This window comes from Chiloscyllium plagiosum, unplaced genomic scaffold, assembly GCF_037043375.1.
Source record: "Chiloscyllium plagiosum isolate Xiang-an unplaced genomic scaffold, Cpla_swu_hap1 HiC_scaffold_43, whole genome shotgun sequence".
NCBI classification, from domain to species: domain Eukaryota; kingdom Metazoa; phylum Chordata; class Chondrichthyes; order Orectolobiformes; family Hemiscylliidae; genus Chiloscyllium; species Chiloscyllium plagiosum.
In genome coordinates, this window is record NW_028270181.1 from 13,970,118 (window position 1) to 13,994,068 (window position 23,951).

Sequence of the window (23,951 nt, forward strand, 5' to 3'; positions counted from 1 at the left end):
CTCTCTGAGACATCATCTATCCTGGCACCAGGGAAACAATACTCCATTCTGATTTTTCTCTGCTGGCCACAGAAGCGTCTGTCTGTACCTTGGACTAGAGAATCCCCTAACACAATAGATCTCTTGGAACCCGATGTACCCCTCGTTGCATTCATTCATTACTTCTTTACTAACCCATTCACAAGCAAACACTAATTCCCGTTTCATTCATTCATAACGCCCTACTATAACACTGTTTCACTGTTTCAACTGCAGTTCTGTAGTATTGTGAACAATATAATCCCCATCAATCCACAAAACATTATAATATTAATCAGCTGTTACCAACCCTCTCTCAGACTTGAGTAGATTACAGAACACCAAACAGTTTCCCCAATTAGTATGTACTTGTTGAATACCTTTTAAAGGGGCCACTATCCTCTTAACTGACAAAACAGCACTTCCATGAAATTGCATGAATGAATGAAACTCACACCGACAAATAGTAAACAAATCTCTCCATCCAGCTGCGGTAATCAGTTTAATATCCTTTATTCTTTTATTAAGTACAGTTATGATTTCTAACTTATTTAGAGCATGTAAGTCTAATACTTTTCCTAACATTTACTAACTTAAAAGGCAAAAGAACTAACACTTCTTAATTATACAAACAGACCGGATGGACACTCTTAAGTACATAGAGATGTACAGCATGGAAACAGACCCTTCGATCCAACTTGTCCATGCTGATCAGATATCCTAATCTAGTTCCATTTGCCAGCACTTGGCCTATATCCCTCTAGACTCTTCCTATTCATATACCCATCCAGAAGCCTTCTAAATGTTGTAATTGTACCAGCCTCCACCATTTCCTTAGGCAGCTCATTCCATACATGCATCACCCTCTGTGTGAAACCTCTGTGTGAAAACGTTGCCCCTTAGGTCTCTTTTATCTCTTTCCACTCTCACCCTAAACCTATGCCCTCTAGTTCAGAACTTCCACACCCCACGTAAAAGACTTTGTCTATTTATTCTATCCATGCTCCTCATAATTTTATAAACCTCAATAAGGTCACCCCTCAAACTCCGACGCTCCATGGAAAACAGCCCCAGTCTATTCAGCCTTTCCCTATAGCCATCTCCTGTCTCTCAGCACAGAAGCCCCTCAAACCTTTGTTTTATCTATAGTACATAATGTAACACCATAGTAATGGAATTTTAGTATATGTAAGAACTGTGTGTAAAGAACTGTATTTCGGGATTCTATTGCTGCCTTGAAGTTGCACTACTTGTGGTTGCTGAATTAAGAGGCTATTTTCGTCACTCAATTACTTTGGTTGTTATTTGAATGTGATCCCATAGTAGCAAATGTAACCCCTCTATATCAAGAAGGAAGTAGAGAAAAAGTGAAATCATAGGGCAGTTAGCCTGACATATATACAAACTGACCTGCGAATGGATTTAGGAACTGAACCCATTTCAGGATGGGCTACGTTTTGAAATCCAAATTCCAAAGTGTATTCTTACATCGTACACCTTTCATCACATTTAATGATTGTATAAAACTATAAAATAGAGCTTTATTACTGATCTCCCACATGTGTCTGGTACAGCAATGTTTTATAATGAGCATTCCACATGTTGTATTTATCCACAGAATGCCTATGGTGTGGAAACAGGCCCTCAGCCCAACAAGTTCACACCGACCCTCAAGGTATCCCACTCAAACCCATTCCCCTACCCTACATTTTACCCCTGACTCATGCACCTAACCTATACATCCCTGAACACTATGGGCAATTTGGCATGGCCAATTAATCTAACTTGCACGTCTTTGGATTGTGGGAGGAAATCAGAGCTCCCAAAGAAAACCCATGCAGACATGGTGACAATGTGCAAACTCCACAAGGCCCAAAGCTGAAATTGAACCAAGGTCCCTGGCGCTGTGAGGCATCAGTGCTGACCACTGAGCCACTGTACTTTTATGTTCCCTTCACTTAAATTTTGTGTTAATAATGTAATTTAATTGTAACTTCATTGTGTTGAAAATATGGTAGACTTATGGTAGTTCAAAGGTTAACAGTGAAGCAGTAGAAGTTGGTACACTAAAATATACAAACTGATTTCTTGTTTGCTTGATTGGTTTTACTTGGAAACCGGAAACAGACAGTGGGTGGGTTCCTCTGAGTGGAGCTGATTTCCTCAGCTGGCTGAAAGGAGTTAATGATTGTGCAACGGCCTGTACCTGCTGTGCAGCTGGATGAATTGCCCTGTCAGTTAGCTGAGTTTCACCAAACAACTGAGTGAAAGTGTTTATGTTCTGCTACTATTCTATGCTTGTTGAGTGTTTTGATCATGAAGGTTTGTAGAAAATAGTGTGAAGCTGGAATATTAATTTGGCTGGTGCAATGCATGTTGTAGTTTTGTTGAATTTTCTGATTTGTCAGGTAGTCATGATTGGGTCTGTGAAATTACCAATAGCATTGAGCAGAAAGTATAAAAATAAGATTTATTTGCATAGTGACATAATTTTATTTAAGTCAGAGTGCTTTCTTGTCAGGAATTGTACCATACATATGAAAGGGCTTTTTTCATGAGTTGTTTTGCTGCTTCAGTTGTATCAGATACTGTGAACAGAGCTGAATGAAAAATTGCACCAAGAAAAATGGTATATTGCAGGATGTTTTTTTTCCAGTTATGCTAAAAATCTAAAAATTGTAACCTTTCCCAGTTCAAAACTTGTAAAAAAAAAGTTGCATTGTGTAGAAATGTGAATCCACGGCAACTATAAAATCGTTGAACTGATTAAGGATTTTCTACATTTGGATTCGATCTGTTTTTCTCCCAGGGAGCTGGAAATGAAAGTGAAAGTAACATGGTAGTGTTCAGTTTTGTTTCGCAGCATGATTTGTTATGTTATTATGCACAACAGGGTGAGGTCTGAAAATTTGCACTGTTGGAACTGCTAGGACACTATTTACATAGATGAAAAGTACAGGAGCACATTATTGGACATATTTTGCCATTTAGTTCAGCTGTGCAATTTGATCAGCATCTGTTTTTGAAGAGCTGTCATTTTTTTCAGGGCAAATGCAGTAACCAACTGAAATGGCACAGAAAGGCCCTACAAACAATGAACAAGATTTACAGTGGGTTATTAGATTAATTTTAACTTGTCAGCGTGCTGCATATTATGAAGTGTTATGGGTATGATGGTCTTCACTTGAATTGATATGACTCTTTGTACAGTGCTTAACACTTGCTCCTTTCTTTCACGTTGTGAGCAATTACCAATCAGCAAATAATTGCTAATACTACAGACTGTGTCATTAAGGATACTATACACATTTTTTTTTAATCAGTAAGGGATTCGAGAAAATGGGGAAAAGGCAGTAGAGTTGAGGATTATCAGATTAGCCATGAACTCTTTGGATGGTGGAGCACACTCAGTGGGCTGAATGGCCTTTAATTATGGTCTTAATTATAAAGGTGCTACTTCGATAATTAATTAATAACATCAGGCAGCCAAGTCATGTTAACACCAATTTGCTCACTAAAAATGATGATGCTGCGCTATTGTAGGTTCATTCATGTTTGTCTTAAATGATTGGAGCACAAATGGAGGAAAACCCTTTTTTCTATATGCAATTATATACCTTTCATTTAATATTTTAGGGACGCTTTGGTGGTGGTGCTATTATTGCTTGAAAGTTCAAATGATAAATGTGAAGTTTTCTTTGTTCAGACATAGATTAAGTGACTAAATGAATTAATATTTCCCTTCTACGCCTTTCTAAATGGATGGAGCTTGTTTGATAAAGATTCAAATGACTGGCCTTCGGTCAGCTTAATTAGCAGCAAAAAAAGTGTATGGTCTATGTCATTTGGAAGCAGTTTGCCTACATCTTGTGCATGATGCTTTCAATATCTGACAGAATACTAAAAGAGAGCCTTAGACGTGGCATGAAGTCTATTTAATAAGTAATTTATAAAGCTTCCAATATTTGGTCTAATTGATGTATTTTGGTTTAAACAATATTCCATATTTACATACCATACATGTATTCTTAAATTCTTTAAGTGCCAGCATCTGTTGCTTTAAGCTTCTGTGAATTTCTTTCTAATTTATTATATTTTTCTAATCAACCTGTCAGAGATGTTAATACAAATCTCCGGAGCAGGTGGGACTTGAACCAGGGCTTCCTGGTCCTGAGGCAGGGACACTAAAGATGAGCACAATACCATGTTTAGCAACTTAAAGCAATCTGTGGCATTCAGTTAATATAACTGATACAGTTTTATTCCTTCACTTCCTTGGTGAGTTATTGTTACAATATTAGTATGTACCACACCATATGGACTACAGTATTTCAATAGGTGGCTCTTTTTCAAGGCCACTTAGGGTTGGGCAAAAATGCTGGGCATTCCAGCACTGTGGACATTACATGAAAGAACAAAACTACATTTTAAAGTTTACAATAATACCACTTAATAAAATAAATATTGTACTTGTTGATCACAGTCCAGTGTCCCATGCTGGACAGTGCATGTATGGTCATTGGCTTGATGTTGACTATTGAATAGTCTGCCTGGGCTCATTGTCTAAACTCATATAAAATATGGCAAATTGGATATATTCCTGAAGACTTGCCAGTGTCCATAGTGTTTTACCTGAGTTGGAATTAATAACTTCACATATAAAGAATGTGAAGCTGACTTGAAAAATGCTGGCAGCTAGCTTTCTAATTTCTGGATTTCATTTACTCCTGAACTGAAGTTGCAAATCTCCGCTTCAGTTCACCCTGAACAATCCATGCTTTTAAAATTCAGAATCTAGTTTAAAAAAAACTTAAAACTCAACTTGAGTATTGTACTCAAACCTTATAAAATATTTTATATTAAATCCTTACCTTATTCTTGGATGTTATTATCCTAAAAGGAATGGGCATGTTGCCAGTGCTGACTCCCCATTGACTTTGCTTAGCTGTCAATGTCATGTATGGTCTGTATTGGTACTGCCCACTGATATGGAGGCAAGATGAGTCTATCACACCCAACAGTCTTGGTAGATGTGACAATAGAGCTGCAGCATACCTATGCTGTTATGGTCAACTCTTATTGTGTTTCACCCTAATTTTAGAATGAATCATTCAAGGGTTAATTATCATTTTTAATCCTTACGTGAGATAGCTCCTTTTGTCATATTCCGAAACTGTTATGCTTTTAGCATTCAATTCAACCACATTTAAAACTGTAAATGACTTTTTTTTTTGTCTGCAAAGCTTTTATCAGACAGAGCATTTTGCATTGACAGCAAAGGGTAGCAGCACACGTTTGTTCTTTTTAATATTTTTAATATTAGCTTGTTAATATTTTGGGGTATCATAGGGTTTTCTGTACAGTCTACTTTTGCCCCTAGGGATGTAATTGTATTGAACTGAGCGTGTTGTGTAATTAACAGACAGTAAAGTACTACATTTGCAGAAGTGCTGCAGTAATGTGTATATCCAGCAATGGAAGGGACAGGAATCCAGAGCAATCATCTGCTTCTGGGTTGCTCATCTGGTGCCGTCAAAAATGGAAATGTTTGTAAGTGAATGTCTGAGTGTTTCTTTTTTCAAAATCACCAAATCACTTCTGTTGCATGTATTGTATAATCACTTGACCTTAAAATATCACATAATTGGCCCCATATTTCTGAAGTGACAGTGCTTGTCTGTGGAAGTTAGAAATGGATATCAGCAACTGCTTAGCTTTCAACTTGGGCAAGCTTGTACTGACTTCCTATTCAGTCAATGTTATATCTACTTAAAGAGAGCAGAAGATTTAAAAAAAAATTCCGTGTCACCACATTTCCATGTAAGTGGAAGTAATAGCCTAGATTGATAATACAGGGACCTGGTAATGTTTTGGGTTCCTGGATTTGAATTGTGCTATGGCATTGGTAGAATTTGAATTCAACAAATATCTGGAATTAGGAATCTGGTGGTGATTGTGAATCAATTGTTTATTTTTCAGCAATAAAATCTGGATCTCTTAACTGGTCTTGCCTACATGTAACTCCAGACCCACAGCATTGAGGTTGACACTTAACTGCCCTATGGGTCATAAATACTGGTCTGGCCACTGATGCCCAAATCCCATGAATCAATTAAAAAAAATGTAAAGAGTGGAACTTGCTAATTGTGTTGCAGTATTCTTTTGGTGGTTGCTGTTGACTGTCCCAGCCATTGGAAGGCCACTCCATGTTGGCAGGAGAGTTAACACACACCCCATCCTCTCTTATTTAATCAATTACTTTGACATTTGAAGACTTTTTTTGGAGTTGCCAGAATCTCCTTTGGTCTTTGCAACATTTCCACGTTAGTTAAGAGAATAATAGAGCATTGATGGCAAAGTCATATGATGATGGCTGCAGCATTTGCGTACATGGACATCTTGAGTTGACCATGGCATTAATAGTTTGATTTTTGAAGTCCTGATATATGCATTCTATTTATATGTAATACTAGTTTGCAACATTTATATAAAAAGAGCAATCAATAGGAAACTATAAGATATTTGAGAGAGAGAGATAGAAAATACATTTTTCACTGAATATCTTAGTTGGAAAATGTAAATCTGAGATAGCCAGAATCTATTCAAAATCAATTAGAATTTAAACCAGTAATCTATGCCTCCAAATGAGCCAAAAGTGGCATAATATAAAGTGGGTAAAAATTTGTTTTAATATTAAACTTAATATTAAAACAACATATCAGATTTTTAAGCAAGTCAAGTTGACACAGTGGGCTAAATATCTCTCTACTGTATTGGAGCTATTCTGATTCTGTATTGAGATTACAATATAACAAAACTTTTGAGTTTTATACATATTTTCAGCTGAAGCTCATTTTGAAGGTGCAAATTAGTAGCTTAAATTATAATTGTGTAGCATTAAATATGCTTTCAGACTAAATGCTTTCTCCCACACCAATAACTTGAGCATTTGTTGAACCAATCGTGGAACAGATTCTGGCTATATCAGATTTACTTTATCCATCTGAGATACTCACTGAAATAAATTTTGTTTAAAAACTTTTGATTCATAGGTCAAACCAGAACATTGGTTGAATCAGATAAATAGATTGTAACTCACCTTGAGAATTAGGATTCTTCGCTTAATGCAGTTAATCAGTGTTAAACAATGAACTATTCAGGCATTAAGTTTTAAATTATTTGATTTCTTTCTTTATCCTCTGAAACTGTCATACTGTTGACAAAATGTCATATTGTGTGATCTACAGATTAGTTGTTAGAATTCTAATGCAGATTGCATTATTATGCTAAAAATATTTGACTTCCAGAAGAGGGCATTCTACCGTGGAAGGAAAAAGACCTTATCAAGGGAGATACTCTGCAGATATCAAATGGCTTGGAACTCCAATCATTGAGATGCGCCGAATGCCAGAATGCAGCAGTGTTTTGCCACCTTTAAGAGCATCTAGCAATCACTCAGTGACTATCCGAGTAAGTTGAAATAAACTTCTTTCCAAGCAATATACTCATTGAGCAATATTAATTGGGAAAACTTGGCTACACAGTAATTTATTCAACTGAGTAGTACTTGAAACGTGTCTATGATATGGACTTCCAACTGAGTTCTCAGCTTTAAGACCAGATCTGTAAAAATAGCTAGAGTATGCCAATTTCATTTCACCTTAGACATAAATTGCTGTACAAAGCAAATAATGTCATCCAACTGAACTAGGTTGAAATCTGTTGTCATGAATTGTTGATTTTCATGCTGCCATTTACAAATTTATTAAGATGGTTTAAAAGACTTTATAATAAATAATTAGAGCACCTAATAAACTAGAAATTGCAGCAAGAAATGTTTTTAAGCCAACTTTTGAATTAGCTTCAGATGCTCCTTTCTCCTGTTGTTTTAAGGATGTTTAAGCAAAGGCACTTTCTTTTAACATGCTCATCTATTTGATATGAAAAGCTGCCTTGCCCATTTCTCCTACTGAATATATAATTGTTGCAGTTACCTTTTTTGTGCTTATATTGCAGACAGACCTTTTGAAAAGTGGTGAAGTCCCTCGACCTTATCCCACATATTATAATGATGCCTGGGATGACAAGCATGTGAGAATGCCCTGCTCAGTTCAAAATCTTTTTCCTGTTGAAAATGAGGTAAAGAATGGTCCTACATAATTAAATATTGAAATGCACTTTTCTAAGGATGTTACAAACTCAGAAATACTTTATTTCTAGCCCAGCTTATTGCTAGGCCAGCATTTACTGTCTATACTTAATTACCTAGAGGGCAGTAAAGAGTCAACCAAATTGCTCCAGGTTGCGTGTAGACCAGATCAGGTAAGAATAGCAGATTTTCTTCCGGAAAGGACATTAGTGAACTGGAAAGGTTTTTATGACAATTGACAGTGATTACGTGGTCATCATTAGGTTAGCTTTTTAATCCAGATTTTTATTGAATTAAAATTTCACCATTTTGTATGGTGGAATTCAAACTTATGTGACCAGAACATTAGCACGAGGTTCTGGATTATTACGTTGCCACAACGCCACCAGCAACTTCCCCATTGAATTGATTTTAATTTCTGTGCATTTCTCTGCAGCTTGCAGTTTCCTTGAATTGACAAGTAGTTAGATTAATAAGGTTGAACCTTATTAAACCCAAAGAGAGATATCAAGTGGCCTAAAGTCTCTATAGTTTGCCATGCATGAATGCTAGTAGTACCTTGCAGTTGAATTAGAAGAACTGAATTTGTGAAAACTAGAAGCAAAGCTGAAAGACTTGTCTAAAGATTGATTCTCCAGGCAAAGAAAAAGAAACTTTATCATCCAAATAATAAATCCAGTTCTGCAAATTACACTCTAGGAAGGGTGTATTTGGTATAGAGATGGGGGAGAGGATGCAAAGGAGATTTTCTAGAATTGCAGTATTGATGGTGAAGAATAACATCAGCTTGTGATGGTGACACAAAGCAGGAATAGAGCTTCAGTTACATGGAGAAAAGCTGATGTTTGCTTTAGGACAGAAGATACTGAAGACAAATATAATATAGTTCAAAATCCTGAAAGGTTTTGAAGTATACATATTAAGAAAAGTTTCTGAGCCAGCTTTTCAAAACTGCTTTCTTAATTGGAGAAACTGAGATGGTTCTCCAAGAAAGTTTAATCCCAGAATCAATTGAGTGAACGGTATTCAAAATCATGTGGGTTTTGATCAGGCTTTGTTCTGGATGGTGTCAAGTTGTTAGGGCTGCACCTAGAAGCATTGCTTAGAGTACAGGAATCTCTGGGTTTCAAAGTTACTAGGTTGGTAAACAAAAAGAACAGATGTAAATCCTTAGGAGCTAAAATGTCACTTTCTACTGGCTCTAGAATTGAATCCCAACTTAAGAGACAATTTGATGTGTACCTGTAAAATGTATTTGTATGTGTTAAAAGTAAAAGGGGAAGTTTTTGTTGAAGTAGACGAAGTAATAAAGTTCACTTGAAGTTTGTTTTATGTTGATAACAAGATTTAACTATTTAAGTACTTTTATCTCCTCTTTTTCAGCAACTGGCTGCAAATTCAAAATTTTTAGAAGTTGTTGGTCTCCATAGGGATCATAACAAGAGTGAAATAGTTATCTCTGACAACTAGTGTGTTGGACTTTTTCTTGATCTCTTCAAGTATGGTCCTGTGTTCTAGATTGCCACAATTTTCCACATGAAGAGATTTCTCTACTTTTTCCTCTCAATTTTATTTTTGCTGGTTAATTTCAGACTACAACGTCTGACTGTCAACGTAGTTGTTGGAGCTAATTGTTGTGGAAGCAGATTCCATAGTAACCTTCGCAAGACAAATGCAAGCATACTAATATTCAGGGTTGTAGGGAAAATGCTGGAATATGGGACAAATTAGATAGCTTTATCAAACCATCAGTGTGGATGCAATGTACTAAATGAACATCTGTTGTGCTGGAAGATTGCTACAAGAAAAAATAGTTTGATTTGGAATTGCGGTTCTTGACTTTGATCTTCAAATGACATTTGGAAATGAATGTGAATAAAGTGTATTGGACTTGATCAAGATAGTAATTAAAGCTTTATTTATGGTTTTGGGACAAACACAAAGTCACTTCACCTGACAAAGAGGCAGTGCTCCAAAAGCTTGTGATTTCAAATAAACCTGTTGGACTGTAACCTGGTGTCGTGCGTCTTCTGACCTTGTTGACCCCAGTCCAACATTAGCACCTCCACATCATGGGAGGTTTTTGGGACAGATAGAAAGAATGCCTAGCCAACTCATGGTGTGGCCTACACATTCCATATTTTCCTGAAATGAATAACACACAAATTGCACTTTACTATTATGCATTTAATCTGATAATTTATGGTTCAAATAGAATGTAAGTATTTTTGTGAAATATCTCTTCCCAATAAGTTTGTATTACGACTACATGACAGCATTAGTTATTCCAATACAGGCATGAAACAAATGAAGCTTTTTGTCTGTCATAAATTCTTCATGAGAATTCTTGTTTACTGGTCACATTTTTAAGATCCAAATATTAAAAAACAGTTCTGGAAATTATACTCTAAGAAGGGTGTATTTAGTATAGAGATGGTGGAGCGGATGCAAAGGAGATTGTCGAGAATGGCAGCATTGATGGTGCAGAATAACATCAACTTGTGATGTTGACATAAAGAGGAATAGAGCTTCAGTTACATGGAGAGAAGAGTTTGCCTTAGGACTGAAGGCAAATATAATATAGTTCAAAATCCTGAAAGGTTTTGAAGCATACATATTAAGAATCGGTTTCCAATGAGAAATGATTAAAAATAGGAGAAGAATATTTAAGATAATTGACAGGAGAACTAGAAGTCTAATTAGAATTTCTTCTGAGGTTATGGTGGTTTGGAATATACTCTTGAAAAGGATAGTGGAAATAGATTCAAAAATAAAATGACTTCTGAAAGGGAATTTGATGAATACCGGAGGGGAAAGTAATTAGGTAGGAAAGAGCAGGGATGTGGGGCTAATTAGAAAGCTGTTTTGAAAAGCTGGCACAGACATGGTGGGCTAATGGTCTCCTTTTGTGCTGTAATATGTAATCATTGATGAGCTAAGCTATTGAGAGACACAGTTTTTAATGTTTCTTCTGGGGTATCTTGAAAGGAAATTGGAGCTAAATCTTAGGCAGTACACAAAGACAGATTAGCCAGAGCTTAGCAGAGAGCAGCTAATCACAAGACTCCATGCAATGAACAACCATCTGAGAAATAAGAGACTGTGTATTTTAAAGGTCTGATTTGTATTGATTGTTGGCGTAGAAGTGTCTTTTTTGATACTTTGGGTAAAAATAGTGAAATTTGTATTTGCTGTAAATAAACAGTTTGCGCTGAGTACTCTTCATTTATCTGTTTAATATTCATTATGTTTATAAGTTACAGCCTAAGAATAGGAGACGGGAGAAAAAAGGGAAGAGGAGCGAATGGAAGTAATTCCCCAGAAGCTGGTATCCCATCACCAAGTCACCCATTACTTACATGTAGAGTGTCTTGACACTGATTCAACTCTGAGTGAACAGAACCTCTGACATTCCTGTTTTTATCTGTCAGCCAGGGCTCCCTGATTGGACCAGATAAACAGCCCCAGGGATGTCATATTCTATGAGATGAACCTGGCTGATCTCATTACAGTCATGACATCCATCCTTCCCTAAGTTCGAGGGCATAGCTCCTCCTGGGACATTTTAGCACGAGGTCAGGTTTCGCCAACTCTGTCTCTAATACGGACAACATGTAATGCACAGTAGCTCGCCTCTTGTAATGAACCAGACTTTATAAAAGATCTTAAAGTAAGGGAACACTTAGGAAGCAGCGATCATAATATGGTAGAGTTCAGTCGGCAGTTTGAAAGAGAGAAGGCAAAATCGGATGAAATGGTGTTACAGTTAAACAAAGATAATTATGAGGGCATGGAGCGTCTTTGAAGAATTTTGTTCTCCTCTTCAGGCGCCAAGGAAGCAACAAACGGGGTTACTGTCTCAGATTCTGAGGTATCTTCAACATTTGACAGGAGAGGAAGAACCCACAGGTTCTGGAACAGTTGGAAAAGTTATTGAGGAGTCAGGCATGTTTTACTCCCACAATGTTTGCGAGTTTGAAGCTTTCGTACAGTTCACGTGCTTGTTCAGGACTGTCGTACCTACTGGAACTTACAACATGAGGTCAGGTGCAGTGATGCATAGAGTGTGGTGCTGAAGAGCACAGCAGGTCAGGCAGCATCCGAGGAGCAGGAGAATCAACTTGCCCAAAACGTGCTTTTCCAGCACCACACACGCAACTCTGCTGTCCAGCATCTGCCGTCCTCACTTTCTCCTACCTGGCCTCTTACACATACAGGGCCATTCCCATGGTTTCTACACCAAACTTTGTTCCCTGAAGTAAACTGTCTCTTTTGTGTAGTGGAACATATGCCTGGCATTTGTGCTCCTGATGCAGTTGAAACATGCATAATGATCATTTGTATGTTGTGCTTGCTTGAAAAGTGAGCTTGATGGTTGTGATAATGGTCCTGCACAATTGATAATTTAGCTGGAATTTATCAATTCATGACAGCTCAATATTTGCAACATTTCTTAATCTCAGTGTATGGCACTGGCCAGGACAACACATTGCCTAATTGTTACTTTAAAAGGTGGTGGTGAATCACTTTGTTGAACTGTTACTGTCTATCTGTTAGAGGTGCACCCATAGTCCTGTTAGTGCATTGCTGTTGCTGTAGTTCCAAGTCAGGATGGCATGTGGCTTGGAAAGGAATTTGAAGGTGATTGCTTTCCATCATTCGGTGCCCTTTTCCTTCTTAGTGAAAGAGATTGCGGGTTTGGAAGGAACCATGGTGAGGTGTGCATCTTGTGGATGATGCAAGCTGTATGTAAGCGGTAGGTAGAGTGGATTTTGAAGCTGGTGGCTTTGGTTAGCAGCTGATCAAGCAGGGTACATTGTCTTTTAAGTGCGAGCAGCAGCGGAGGTAGGATGAACGTGGAAGATAAGGTGAGGCAGTTTTTATTAAAATTACTTACTGGTAGCGGGCAGTGGTGTTTTTCTCTTTCACAGAAGGAGCAGGAGCAGCGGAGGAAGTGACGGGGACCAGAGGGGTAGCCAGGAAGGTAAGCAGTGAGTATAAATACTCACCCTTCGCCAACGGCCATTTTAAGTGCGAGCAGCAGCGGAGAAGGAGCGGGAGCAGCGGAGGAAGTGACGTGGACCGGAGGGGCAGCCGGGAAAGAAAGCAGTGACCATATATATCAGCAAGGCGGCTAAACCTGAGACTCTACTACTGTAGTGTCTCCCACCCACCCTCCTCCTCTAACCTAGTTAATAAGTAGGAAGAGCGGGAGTGACGACCAGAGGACTGCCAGTAATATATCTGGGCAGTACCGTTGGGACGGTCTCCACCTGAACCGATCTGGTACCAATGTTCTAGCAAAGAGGATAAATAGGGTGGTCAGTAGGACTTTAAACTTCTGAGTTGGGGGGAAGGGAAAGTGAAAGCGACAGGGAGTATGGAGTTAAATGGAAAGATAAGCAGGAGGATAGCATGTATGTAGGTGGATTTAACCTTGAGGCAGATTAGGAATGCAACAAAAAGGAAGGATAACTTAGGACATCTTATGACTTCCAATATCTCTAATGATAAGAATGTTAGCATTAAGGCACTTTACGAATGCTACGAGCATTCAGGTAACAAAGCAGATGAACTCACGGCGCAGATCATCTTGAATGATTATGATGTGGTAGGCATCACCATGACATGGTTGTGGGGGGTTCAGGACTGGCAGTTAAACATCCAAGGATTTACAACTTATCGAAAAGACAGGGAGGTGGGCAGTGGGGGCGGGGTGGCCTTGTTAGTTAAGAACAAAATTAAATCTATGGCACTGAATGACATAGCGTCGGATGATGTGGACTCTGTGTGGGTGGAATTGAGGAACCACAAAGGCAAAAAAAACCATAATGGAAGTTATGTACAGACCTCCTAACAATGGTCAGGACTAGAGGCGCAACATGTACCAGGAAATAGAAAAGGCATGTCAGAAAGGCAAGGTCACGGTGATCATGGGGGACTTCCCAGGTGGACTGGGTAAATAATGTTGCCAGTGGCTCCAAAGAAAGGGAATTCTTGGAATGCTTACAGGATGGCTTTTTGGAACAGCTTGTCATGGAGCCCACAAGGGAGCAGGCTATTTTTGACCTAGTGCTATGTAATGAACCAGACTTTATAAAAGATCTTAAAGTAAGGGAACACTTAGGAAGCAGCGATCATAATATGGTAGAGTTCAGTTGGCAGTTTGAAAGAGAGAAGGCAAAATCGGATGTAATGGTGTTACAGTTAAACAAAGATAATTATGAGGGCATGAGAGAGGAACTGACGAAAATCGACTGGAAGCAGAGCCCAGCAGGGAAGACAGTAGAGCAAAAATGGCAGGAGTTTGTGGGTATAATTGAGGACACAGTACAGAGATTCATCCCCAAGAAAAGAAAGATTATCGGGGAGGGATTAGACAGCCATGGCTGACAAAGGAAGTCAGGAAATGTATCAAAGAAAAAGAGAGCTCCTATAAAGTGGCCAAGAGCACTGGGAAATCAGAAGATTGGGAAGGCTACAAAAACAAACAGAGGATAACAAAGAGAGAAATAAGGAAGGAGAGGATCAAATATGAAGGAAGGTAGTAATATTAGAAATGATAGTAAAAGTTTCTTTCAATACATAAGAAACAAACGACAGGCAAAAGTAGACATTGGGCCACTTCAAACTGATGCTGGAAGGCTAGTGATGGGAGATAAGGAAATAGCTGGAGAACTTAATAAGTACACTTGCGTCAGTCTTCACAGTGGAAGACATGAGTAATATCCCAACAATTAAAGGGAGTCAGGGGGCTGAGTTGAGTATGGTTGCCATTACAAAAGAGAAAGTGCTACAAAAGCTAGAAGATCTTAAAATTGATAAATCTCCTGGCGCTGATGTGCTACATCCTAGAGTTCTGAGGGAGGTGGCTGAGATCTTTCAAAAGTCTCTGGAGTCAGGGAAAGTGCCGGATGATTGGAAGACCGCTGTTGTAACCCCCTTGTTCAAGAAAGATTAAGACAAAAGATGGAAAATTACAGGCCAATTAGCCTAACCTTGGTTGTTTGTAAAATTCTAGAATCCATCGTTAAGGATGAGGTTTCTAAATTCTTGGAAGAGCAGTGTCAGATTAGAACAAGTCAACATGGATTTAGTAAGGGGAGGTCGTGCCTGGCAAACCTGTTGGAATTCTTTGAAGAGGTGACAAGTAGGTTAGACCAGGGAAACCCAGTGGATGTGGTCTATCTAGGCTTCCAAAAGGCCTTTGATAAGGTGCCACACGGGAGGCTGCTGAGTAAGGCGGGGGCCCATGGTGTTCGAAGTGAGCTACTGGCATGGATTGAGGATTGGCTGTCTGACAGAAGGCAGAGAGTTGGGATAAAAGGTTCTTTTTCGGAATGGCAGCCGGTGACAAGCGGTGTCCCGCAGGGTTCAGTGTTGGGGCCGCAGCTGTTCACGTTATATATTAATGATCTGGATGAAGGGACTGGGGGCATTCTAGCGAAGTTTGCCGATGATACAAAGATAGGTGGACAGACAGGAATGGTAGGTCTAACATACGAGGAATGGCTGAGGATCCTGGGATTGTACTCATTGGAGTTTAGAAGGTTAAGGGGAGATCTAATAGAAACTTACTTACAAGATAATGCATGGCTTGGAAAGGGTGGACGCTAAGAAATTGTTTCCGTTAGGCGAGACTAGGGCACAGCCTTAGAATTAGAGGGGGTCAATTCAGAACAGAAATGCGGAGACATTCTTCAGCCAGAGAGTGGTGGGCCTGTGGAATTCATTGCCGTGGAGTGCAGTGGAGGCCGGGACGCTAAATGTCTTCAAGGCAGAGATTGATAAATTCTTGATGTCACAAGGAATTAAGGGCTACGGGGAGAATACGGGTAAGTGGCGTTGAAATGCCCATCAGCCATGATTGAATGGCGGAGTGGACTCGATGGGCCGAATGGCATTACTTCCACTTCTATGTCTTATTGGAGCTTGTTGAGTGGTGTAGAAGCTACATGTATGCAGGCAGTTTCGAGTATCCACCAAATCCCTGACTTGTGGCTTGTTGATGGTGGAGAGCCCTGGGGAGTTCGGAGCTGGGTTTTTGCAGAACTCCCAGCTTTGTAGCTGCTCTATTTGGATGGCTGATTCGATTCAATTTGTGATCAAGGGTGTTGCTTCTAAGTGATCTAGCAACAGTAATTCCATTGAATGTAATGTCAGGTTTACGGCATTTGCTCAGTCTTTTTAATTTATAACTTATTACTCTATGAAATAATCTTTGTACTTTCTCAGGAAGTCTAGAATTTGGAATGTCACACTTTTGAATTATACTTTTTATGTTGCATAGATTTTATTGTAGAGCTTGTAAGTATAAACTGCATCTAAAAATTCATGTATTTTCTCTTTACAGGATGGAAGCAAGAATGTGAGCAGTCGATGGGAGTTAATTCGAACAGCATTGTTGAGAACCTTTACTAATTCAGAGGATGTGAAGGTACAATGTGAAATAAGATCAAATCAGTAACTATGGGTTGTGGGGATTAGGGTTTGCTGAGAATATATTTTAAGTTCATTGACTGACAGAATTCAATTGTTTTTGAACATGTTTGCATTTTGAATTAAATAGTTCTGTTCCACTATCAGCATTAAGATCCACTTATGTCCTTGTAGAAATGGCATTTTCATTCTTTGAGCCATTTTTGGGATGTTACACAATGATAAATTATTTATTTTAAATATCAGTTCTCCAGTTATCATTTTAGCAGTTGCTAGGTTAGTAGTATGTTCTTCGTTACTATAGCCTAGATACGTTCGTGTTAATGAAGTAGTGAAGAAACATTTTATGATTTCACTGAGAATAATTTAACTTTTCATGTGAACGCAGTCCATCCATTAAAACGTCATTGAATTACTGTCATCAAAGAGCTGTAAAGACATACAGGGTATGGAAATGAATCTAGTTGAACAGTTTTTCAAGGTAGCAGGACTAGGAGGGACAGTCATGTTTCCTCCACCTGCAGTATAATTGTATGAATTGTTATGTAAATTGTTAACAGTCTGCATCCCAGTGTTAATATAAAATAATCTAAATAATCACTTCATAGTACAGAACTTCATTACTGCTTGAAAACAGAGACATGCTGTCGAAGCTTTTCATCTTACATTGGTCAATATGGATGATTGATAGTCTTGCAAAACTATCCTGATGAGTGTAAGATGAAAAGCTTCAATTGGATGTGTTTTTCTGTAATATTTAAAAATCTTGTGAAGCATAATGAGAGCATTATTTTAAGGTTGGACTACATAACCAGTTAACAGATATACATTTTTTTAAACATAACCTCAAACTAGCATATCTACATTTGAGATTCCAACATAGTGTGTTGCCAGTTTGGCTGATGTGTCCTCCGAAACACAAGTCAAAATGCTTGTTGGAAAAGCTGTTTAATCCTAGGATTTATAAATGGGGATTTAAAGTAATATATTAGGAGATAATGTTAAGTAAGCATGGTTAAATAATTGATTAATGAATTCTGTACAGTTTTTGGAGCCTTAATTTTGGAAGTTATGAAATTATGAAGAGAGTAGAGAAAAGATTTACTTGTGTAAATACTTGCCACCTGCCTGGATGGTTCCAATTATAACAAAGATCCCCAAAGCTCACCACCATCCAGGACAAAGCAGTTTCCTTGATTGGAATATCAAATGCAGTCTTCATCCCTTTCATCCATTCTATCATAGTACATACTGTCACTGCAATACATATGAATTGCAGGCTGGAATTTTGAAATTTACCCAACGTAAAACAGTGCTGCTGAACAATATCATGACATTGACTACAAGAAGAAGAACAGTAATATTGTGGAGATACCACCTCCATATCACAAACTAATTTAACCTGGGGCTATGTCACCATTCCTTTACCATTGATCGACAATATCCTGAATTTCATTTACTCATAATAAGGACTCACTATACATCACCAGAAGGACTATCAGGATTCAAGGAGACAACCCCTCTTCCCCTTTCTTTTGGGGTAGTTAACTTTGGGCAATAAATATCACCTCACCAGCATCACCTGTATCTCAGGAATAAATTAATTAATGTAAAGGATGAGAAACCTAAAAGGTGAGATTGGAGGAGCCTAGGTTCTTTGCTTTTCTGTAGAGAAGATTAAGTATTTATTGATCGAGGTGTTGAAATTTAGAATAAGGTTTAGAGTCATACAGGTTTACAGCATAGAAAGAGGCTGTTCAGCCCATTGTGTCTGTGCCAGTCGCCAAGTACTTATCTGTTCTACTCCCATTCTCCAGCACTTGGCATGTAGTCTTGTATGCTATGCCACTTCAACTGATTATCTAAGTATTTCTTAAATGTTGATGTTTCTTGCTTCTGCCACCCTTTCATAGGGGCCATGTTATTTCTAAATAACCATTCTTTCCGTGTCAGTGAAGAGGGTAGTTGTTGATAGACAGTTTGACTATTGAGAGCCTCACAATTAAATTCATCCTATACCTTCCTATGTGTGTAACAGCAAGGTACTGATGATGATTTTTGTTGCTTTTCCATTTGCTCGGGTTAGTGATGCAGGACTAACTAGTGCTGCTGCTGCCTCTGTCTGATATCAGTGCTAGCGAAAGAATAAATTGTGATTTTTTTTTTTATGCATGACTTAATATTAGACCTTAAGGTAAGTGGAAATAAAACTAAAACAGAATCTTTCTGTGTCACGGTGGTCAATTAATAGAGGAAGAAAATGATGTTTTCAGTGTGCAACAATGCACCACAGACATATGATGAGTGTATTTTCATTTTTGTCAGCTTATAGTTGGCTACAATTACTATTTTTCACTGCTGTTTTTAAAACTGTAAACATAGCAATTTCTGTACTTTCTCCTTCTCTGCTCTTGATCTTTTTATTGAGTTGGCCGCCTCTTTATTTTTGGAACTTCGTGACGGTTGGGGGCCATTCTGTTTTAAAGTTCAATAATTTTCAGCTATTACTGCTTTCTTATTCATTTTTCCAATCTATCATACACTGAACTGCTGATCCTTACCTTGTTTATGTGTTTGTCTCACTATTCTGGCTGATCAGACCAATCTGGCTAATTAAGGCATAACTGTGGCATTGGTTGACTTAGAGAATGGATTCTTTGAATACAACCAGGCAAGTAACCACTGTTTAGAAATTGTTTCTTTTTTTTAAAGGATGCAATACTGAAGTATAATGCAGGATATGCCAAGAAATGGGACTTCACTACCCTGAATTACCTTTGTAATGAGGTAAGGAAATTTAATGATGGTGTTCTAAGAATGTGAGTCTGTACTGTGCAGTTTTGAAATTCATTTAGCTCATTTTTAAGCGGCTAGTTTTGACCAACATAACGTATATAGACTTACGAAGATTATTTAAATCCTGCTTTTGTTTTATTTTTAAATAATTCAACTAGTTTTGTTTCCTAAAAGGGACATTAGCTAAAACTAGCTGGACTACATTATTGAGAACAACAGTTAATTCAGTGACTTTATTAGGATAAACCTGCAAACCTTGCCAAAACATTTTAAATTCTGCACATCTTTAAAAGTTTCTTCTTAAAAGATAACTCTGTATTAATTAGTTTCAACAGGAAACCTTTAAAAATTCAGTAATTTTTAAAATTGTTTTCATGGGCTCCTTAGTTAACACTGTTGGGTTAACACTGGTGGGGGACCATTGGTTGGCGGCAGTGGGGACGTAGAAACTGGGATGAGATCATCTACCCCTGCTATATTTCTGCATACCTTTTGAGACAACATTGAGCTGTCTATACAATCTGTTGTACTATGAGTTTTTAATATTAATACAATCAAGTGACAGGGGTATTGGTCAGAGCAAATTAATTTTCTTTAAACATGAAGTATTTTCTCTCCTCCAATCTTTTCTCAGGAGTGCATGTTTGATGTAGTTTGAAGAAATTGTGAAACACAGATCTTTCACACAGTTGAGTTTTCTATTGGCAGTTGTAAAGGAGCAGTAGGCCAAGGACAAGAATAGCTAAAGCAGAGCTTTGCTAAGTGGGGATCAGGACCCAAGTGGGCTTGTGTGATCCAAGGCACTAATACCCGCCATGGAGGATTGATCAAGTTACAAGAGCCAAGCTTGTGCTCTAACAGGCCTGCACTCTCTCCATTCTTATGGGGGGGGGGGGGTCATAACAATTTTCAAGCCTTGAAATACGGTTACAGTGAGAAAATAGTGCGAAGCACCAAGAATAGATCTGAGAGTGTTATATTATGATGTCTACTCTGTTCAAATTGCGATTTGTATTTATTGCAAAATGCTTGTTTTGCTGTATTACATGAAATCACTATTGGATAATCCAATGCAAATTTTCATTATCACTGTACCATGCAGTGGTTTGGAAATTTGCATGCTATTTGCAAAAGGTATAAATGATGTTTTGTTGTGTTTGGTTTTGTTCACCAAATTCATCTGATTCATTTAAATATAGTGCTTTCAAGACTCTAATATCTGAAGAAAATAGTCTCCTTTCAACTTTCAATTGCCTTTCACTAGGAATTGGGAATAAAAGTAAAGGAAGTATGAAGAGATTATAGCAATTATCATCCCAGATGATTGTAATATTAGTAAAGCCAAATTCCAGAGTGAAACCTAGTTTGATAGTCTAACTTTTACTTTTGCTATTTGCTTAATGTGATGGTCAGTCTAATGTACTTTTCACTTGAACATTGGCATATCAAACATAGGAAATGGTTATATATAGAACACAATTTGGAACAATCTTGTCCTATACAGCAAAAATAAAGTTTCAGCCCTTTTTTCCAATCATATCCTTTATAGCTTATTATCGTCAGAGAAGTATCGCACCTGTTCCTCACTGTAGGATTTCTTACTCAGTTGACAAGATCATGGGCAGTTTTTCTACAGTGAATTTCTGCACATTTACCAGATGTAGTTCTCTCTCTTACAATCTCCACCCAAGACATGCAAACATAAGTTCGCTTACTGAATCCTACAAAATCCCTATTTGCTTGGGCTACTGAAATAACACCAGACCATAAGATCTAAGAGCAGAAGTAGGGCATTCAACCCATTGAGTTAGCTATGACAATCAAGGCGATCATGGCTAATCTGATAATTATCTACTCCACTGTCCTGCCTTTCCCTCTAACCCTTGATTTACTTGTTGATTAAAAATCTGGCTATGTTAGCCTGGAATATACTTAATGACCGAGCCTCAACAGCTCGCTGGATGTCTTGACTTGAAAAGTACCAAAATTAAACAGTTATTTTGCTGGTCTTAACCTTTCCGACCTGGCCTCTCACCTGCCATTCTCTCGCTCTCTGCCTCTCTCCCTCTGCCTGTCATCTGTCTCTGACGCGCCCTCTCTGTTGTAAATCTTTTTTCTTGGAACAGTTGTTTTGACCCATACTTAATTTATAAAAAAGAATTTCTTATCTTTCAAAAAAAGGCATTTGCAATGCAGAACCAAAGAGTAAAACCGTAAGAACCCAAGTTCTTAGATAATATTTTACTGTAAACCTTCATCATGCAGTGCATTAGGAGGAAAGTGAAATTTCTAAAATGTTATGAGTTAATGTGAGTGATGAAATCAAGACAGGCTGGAGTTTAAGGTACACTGTTTGAATAAATAATCCTGCACAATGCATTACATCAGTCATCTTTTGCATGCGAACTGTTCTCATTTGGTATGTTTTCAATGTCCCAGAACTCTGTCCATGCAAACAAAGCCCTCTTAATCTTAATTCAGTTCATTTAAATCTGGGTCAGTGTGGCGAGATGTGCTGCAACTTCAAAATAATTTGGTTGTCCAGAACTTTGTTTTACTTGGGTCATTTTTACCTCCTATGTAACACTCTATCTGCTAGGTGAAGAACAAATAAGCCTCTTTGATGTTACATTATGAACACAAGTGCTGTGAGAACTCTGTCGTTGTTTCACCAAAGATTGTAATGGAGAAAAGTTTTCGCAGGCCAGACAGTCATTACTACAGCACAGAAAGGAGCTGTGTATAGATCCCTACAGAACTGCTTGTAGCGCACTCCATAGGAATTGCTCAGGAAGTTAAATTTTCTGCTGTGCAGTTCCTTGACACTTGGAACCCTCCAAAAGACTCCATTTGTATTGGAAGCTTTGGAAAATTCTGATGAAGTTAAATAAGTAGCTACTCCAGAAAAAGTTAGACTATTTAAATATATCTCCTTACTCATGACTAACTATTAAACAGACCCCAGACTTAATTTACACAACCACCAATTGCACCTCTCCCCGATCCCTTACATCGTACCCCTCACATTGAGCGACTCCTACGTCCTTCTACCATCCATTTCTCCTGGCATTGGATCCTGACCCGATGAGAAAATCTCATATTGGAAATAAGGCTCTGCATTTTTGAGGGCACTCTGAGCAAAATGACCTATCAAAAGTGTGGCAATCTCTTTTTGTCATTAAAAACAAGGGGCAGAGTGGTGACCTGAGTGAAATTGCCATTCTCTATAAATCTGGCCCAATGTTTCAGAAACCATTGGAAGCCATTCTCAAGAGTTGTCAAATGTTCTGCTTCTAAATATACCTTTCCTTTGAAAAAAGTGATACTTGTTTCATTTCTCCATCCTTGACATTTTCCTTTTGTTGTACAATATCACTACTATTGAGTCATCTTGGAAAGTGAGCAACTTAAAGGTCTTTGCTTTGATTGCCGTGTTATGTAGAATTCAGTGGACTATTGTTCAGTCTAACAAATCAGTCTCTGTTGATGTTTGTGCTCTACCTGAGCTTCCTCCCACCCTTCCTCTTATCATTGTCCCCTATTTCTTTCATTTGTTTATTCAGATTTTATTTCACTGCTCAGTTGTAATAGTGACAGCCCCTTAAAGATGCTTCAGTGGCTGAGGTGCTTGGCAGTAGTTTCATGATTGACACGATATAAATTCTAGTTGTCTTTCCTTTCTGTCGTATTGTTCTGTGAAAAAGCCAGCAAATAAACTGATAGAATACAATTCATCCCAATTGCCTCAAACATTCTCCAGAGTTTGTATGTCCCAGCGATACAAAAGTCTGGTCATGTGTCTAACCTTTCCTGATACAGACTGTTCCCAAATATTCTGCATATTGAACAAGAAGTGACAACTAATTCTCACACAGTTTTTGCTGAAGTAGGACAGTTCTGGGAATGACAAGGTTCCAGTTGCTGTATTAATCCATCTGATATAGTGAGCAGACACTGAGTGACAAGAAGATTTACCTTTTTTTTATTTAATATTAATTGATTTGTGATGAATCTTTTGAAAATAGAAGCCTACTTATTCAGTGTTTCCTCTCAACATATTGGGAGTGAGTGAGAATTGGAAAGAACGACACCTGCATTAGAAAAGACAAATCCGAGAAAATGCTGGTATAAGCTGGGCTTGGGCTAATCGGAAGTTTCACCACTATGTCAGCTGTTGTGCATAGTGTAAAAATTAAATTCATGCAATCATGTCAACGATATGTGGTGAGGATTAATAATAGATGCAAAATAAAATAGTATAGAATCTGGCTGATAAAATTTTTGTCCAAGCTTATTATTTTGTATCCATCAGGGCAATTTGCAAGAATGACCAAAGTAAGGGGAAAACAATGTTGTCATATAAAGTGTCCAGTTTACCTCCAATTTTCCCTGCAAAAGTGAGCTATGTCAAAAGTTTTAGCAACAGTTTCAAGCTACTAGTATTAAGCAATCTGAATGACATTTGCCAACAACAGGATGCTGCTGTCAAGCCAAATAACACTCTGTCCATCTCACAAATGAGTAACATGATCTGTGAATTTCTGAGCCA

The 23,951-nt window shown here is 38.1% G+C and overlaps 1 protein-coding gene across 2 annotated transcripts in view; it reads left to right on the forward strand.

The window, feature by feature from the left end:
* The window catches only part of parga (poly (ADP-ribose) glycohydrolase a), a 204,259-nt gene that overhangs the window by 19,930 nt on the left and 160,378 nt on the right, over positions 1-23,951 (forward strand). For both annotated transcript variants that reach the window (XM_043679037.2, XM_087982399.1), the window contains exons 4-7: positions 7,326-7,488; positions 8,035-8,157; positions 16,521-16,604; positions 19,319-19,393. In XM_043679037.2, the coding sequence (XP_043534972.2) occupies positions 7,326-7,488; positions 8,035-8,157; positions 16,521-16,604; positions 19,319-19,393 (445 nt within the window). The remainder of the gene's footprint in view (positions 1-7,325; positions 7,489-8,034; positions 8,158-16,520; positions 16,605-19,318; positions 19,394-23,951) is intronic.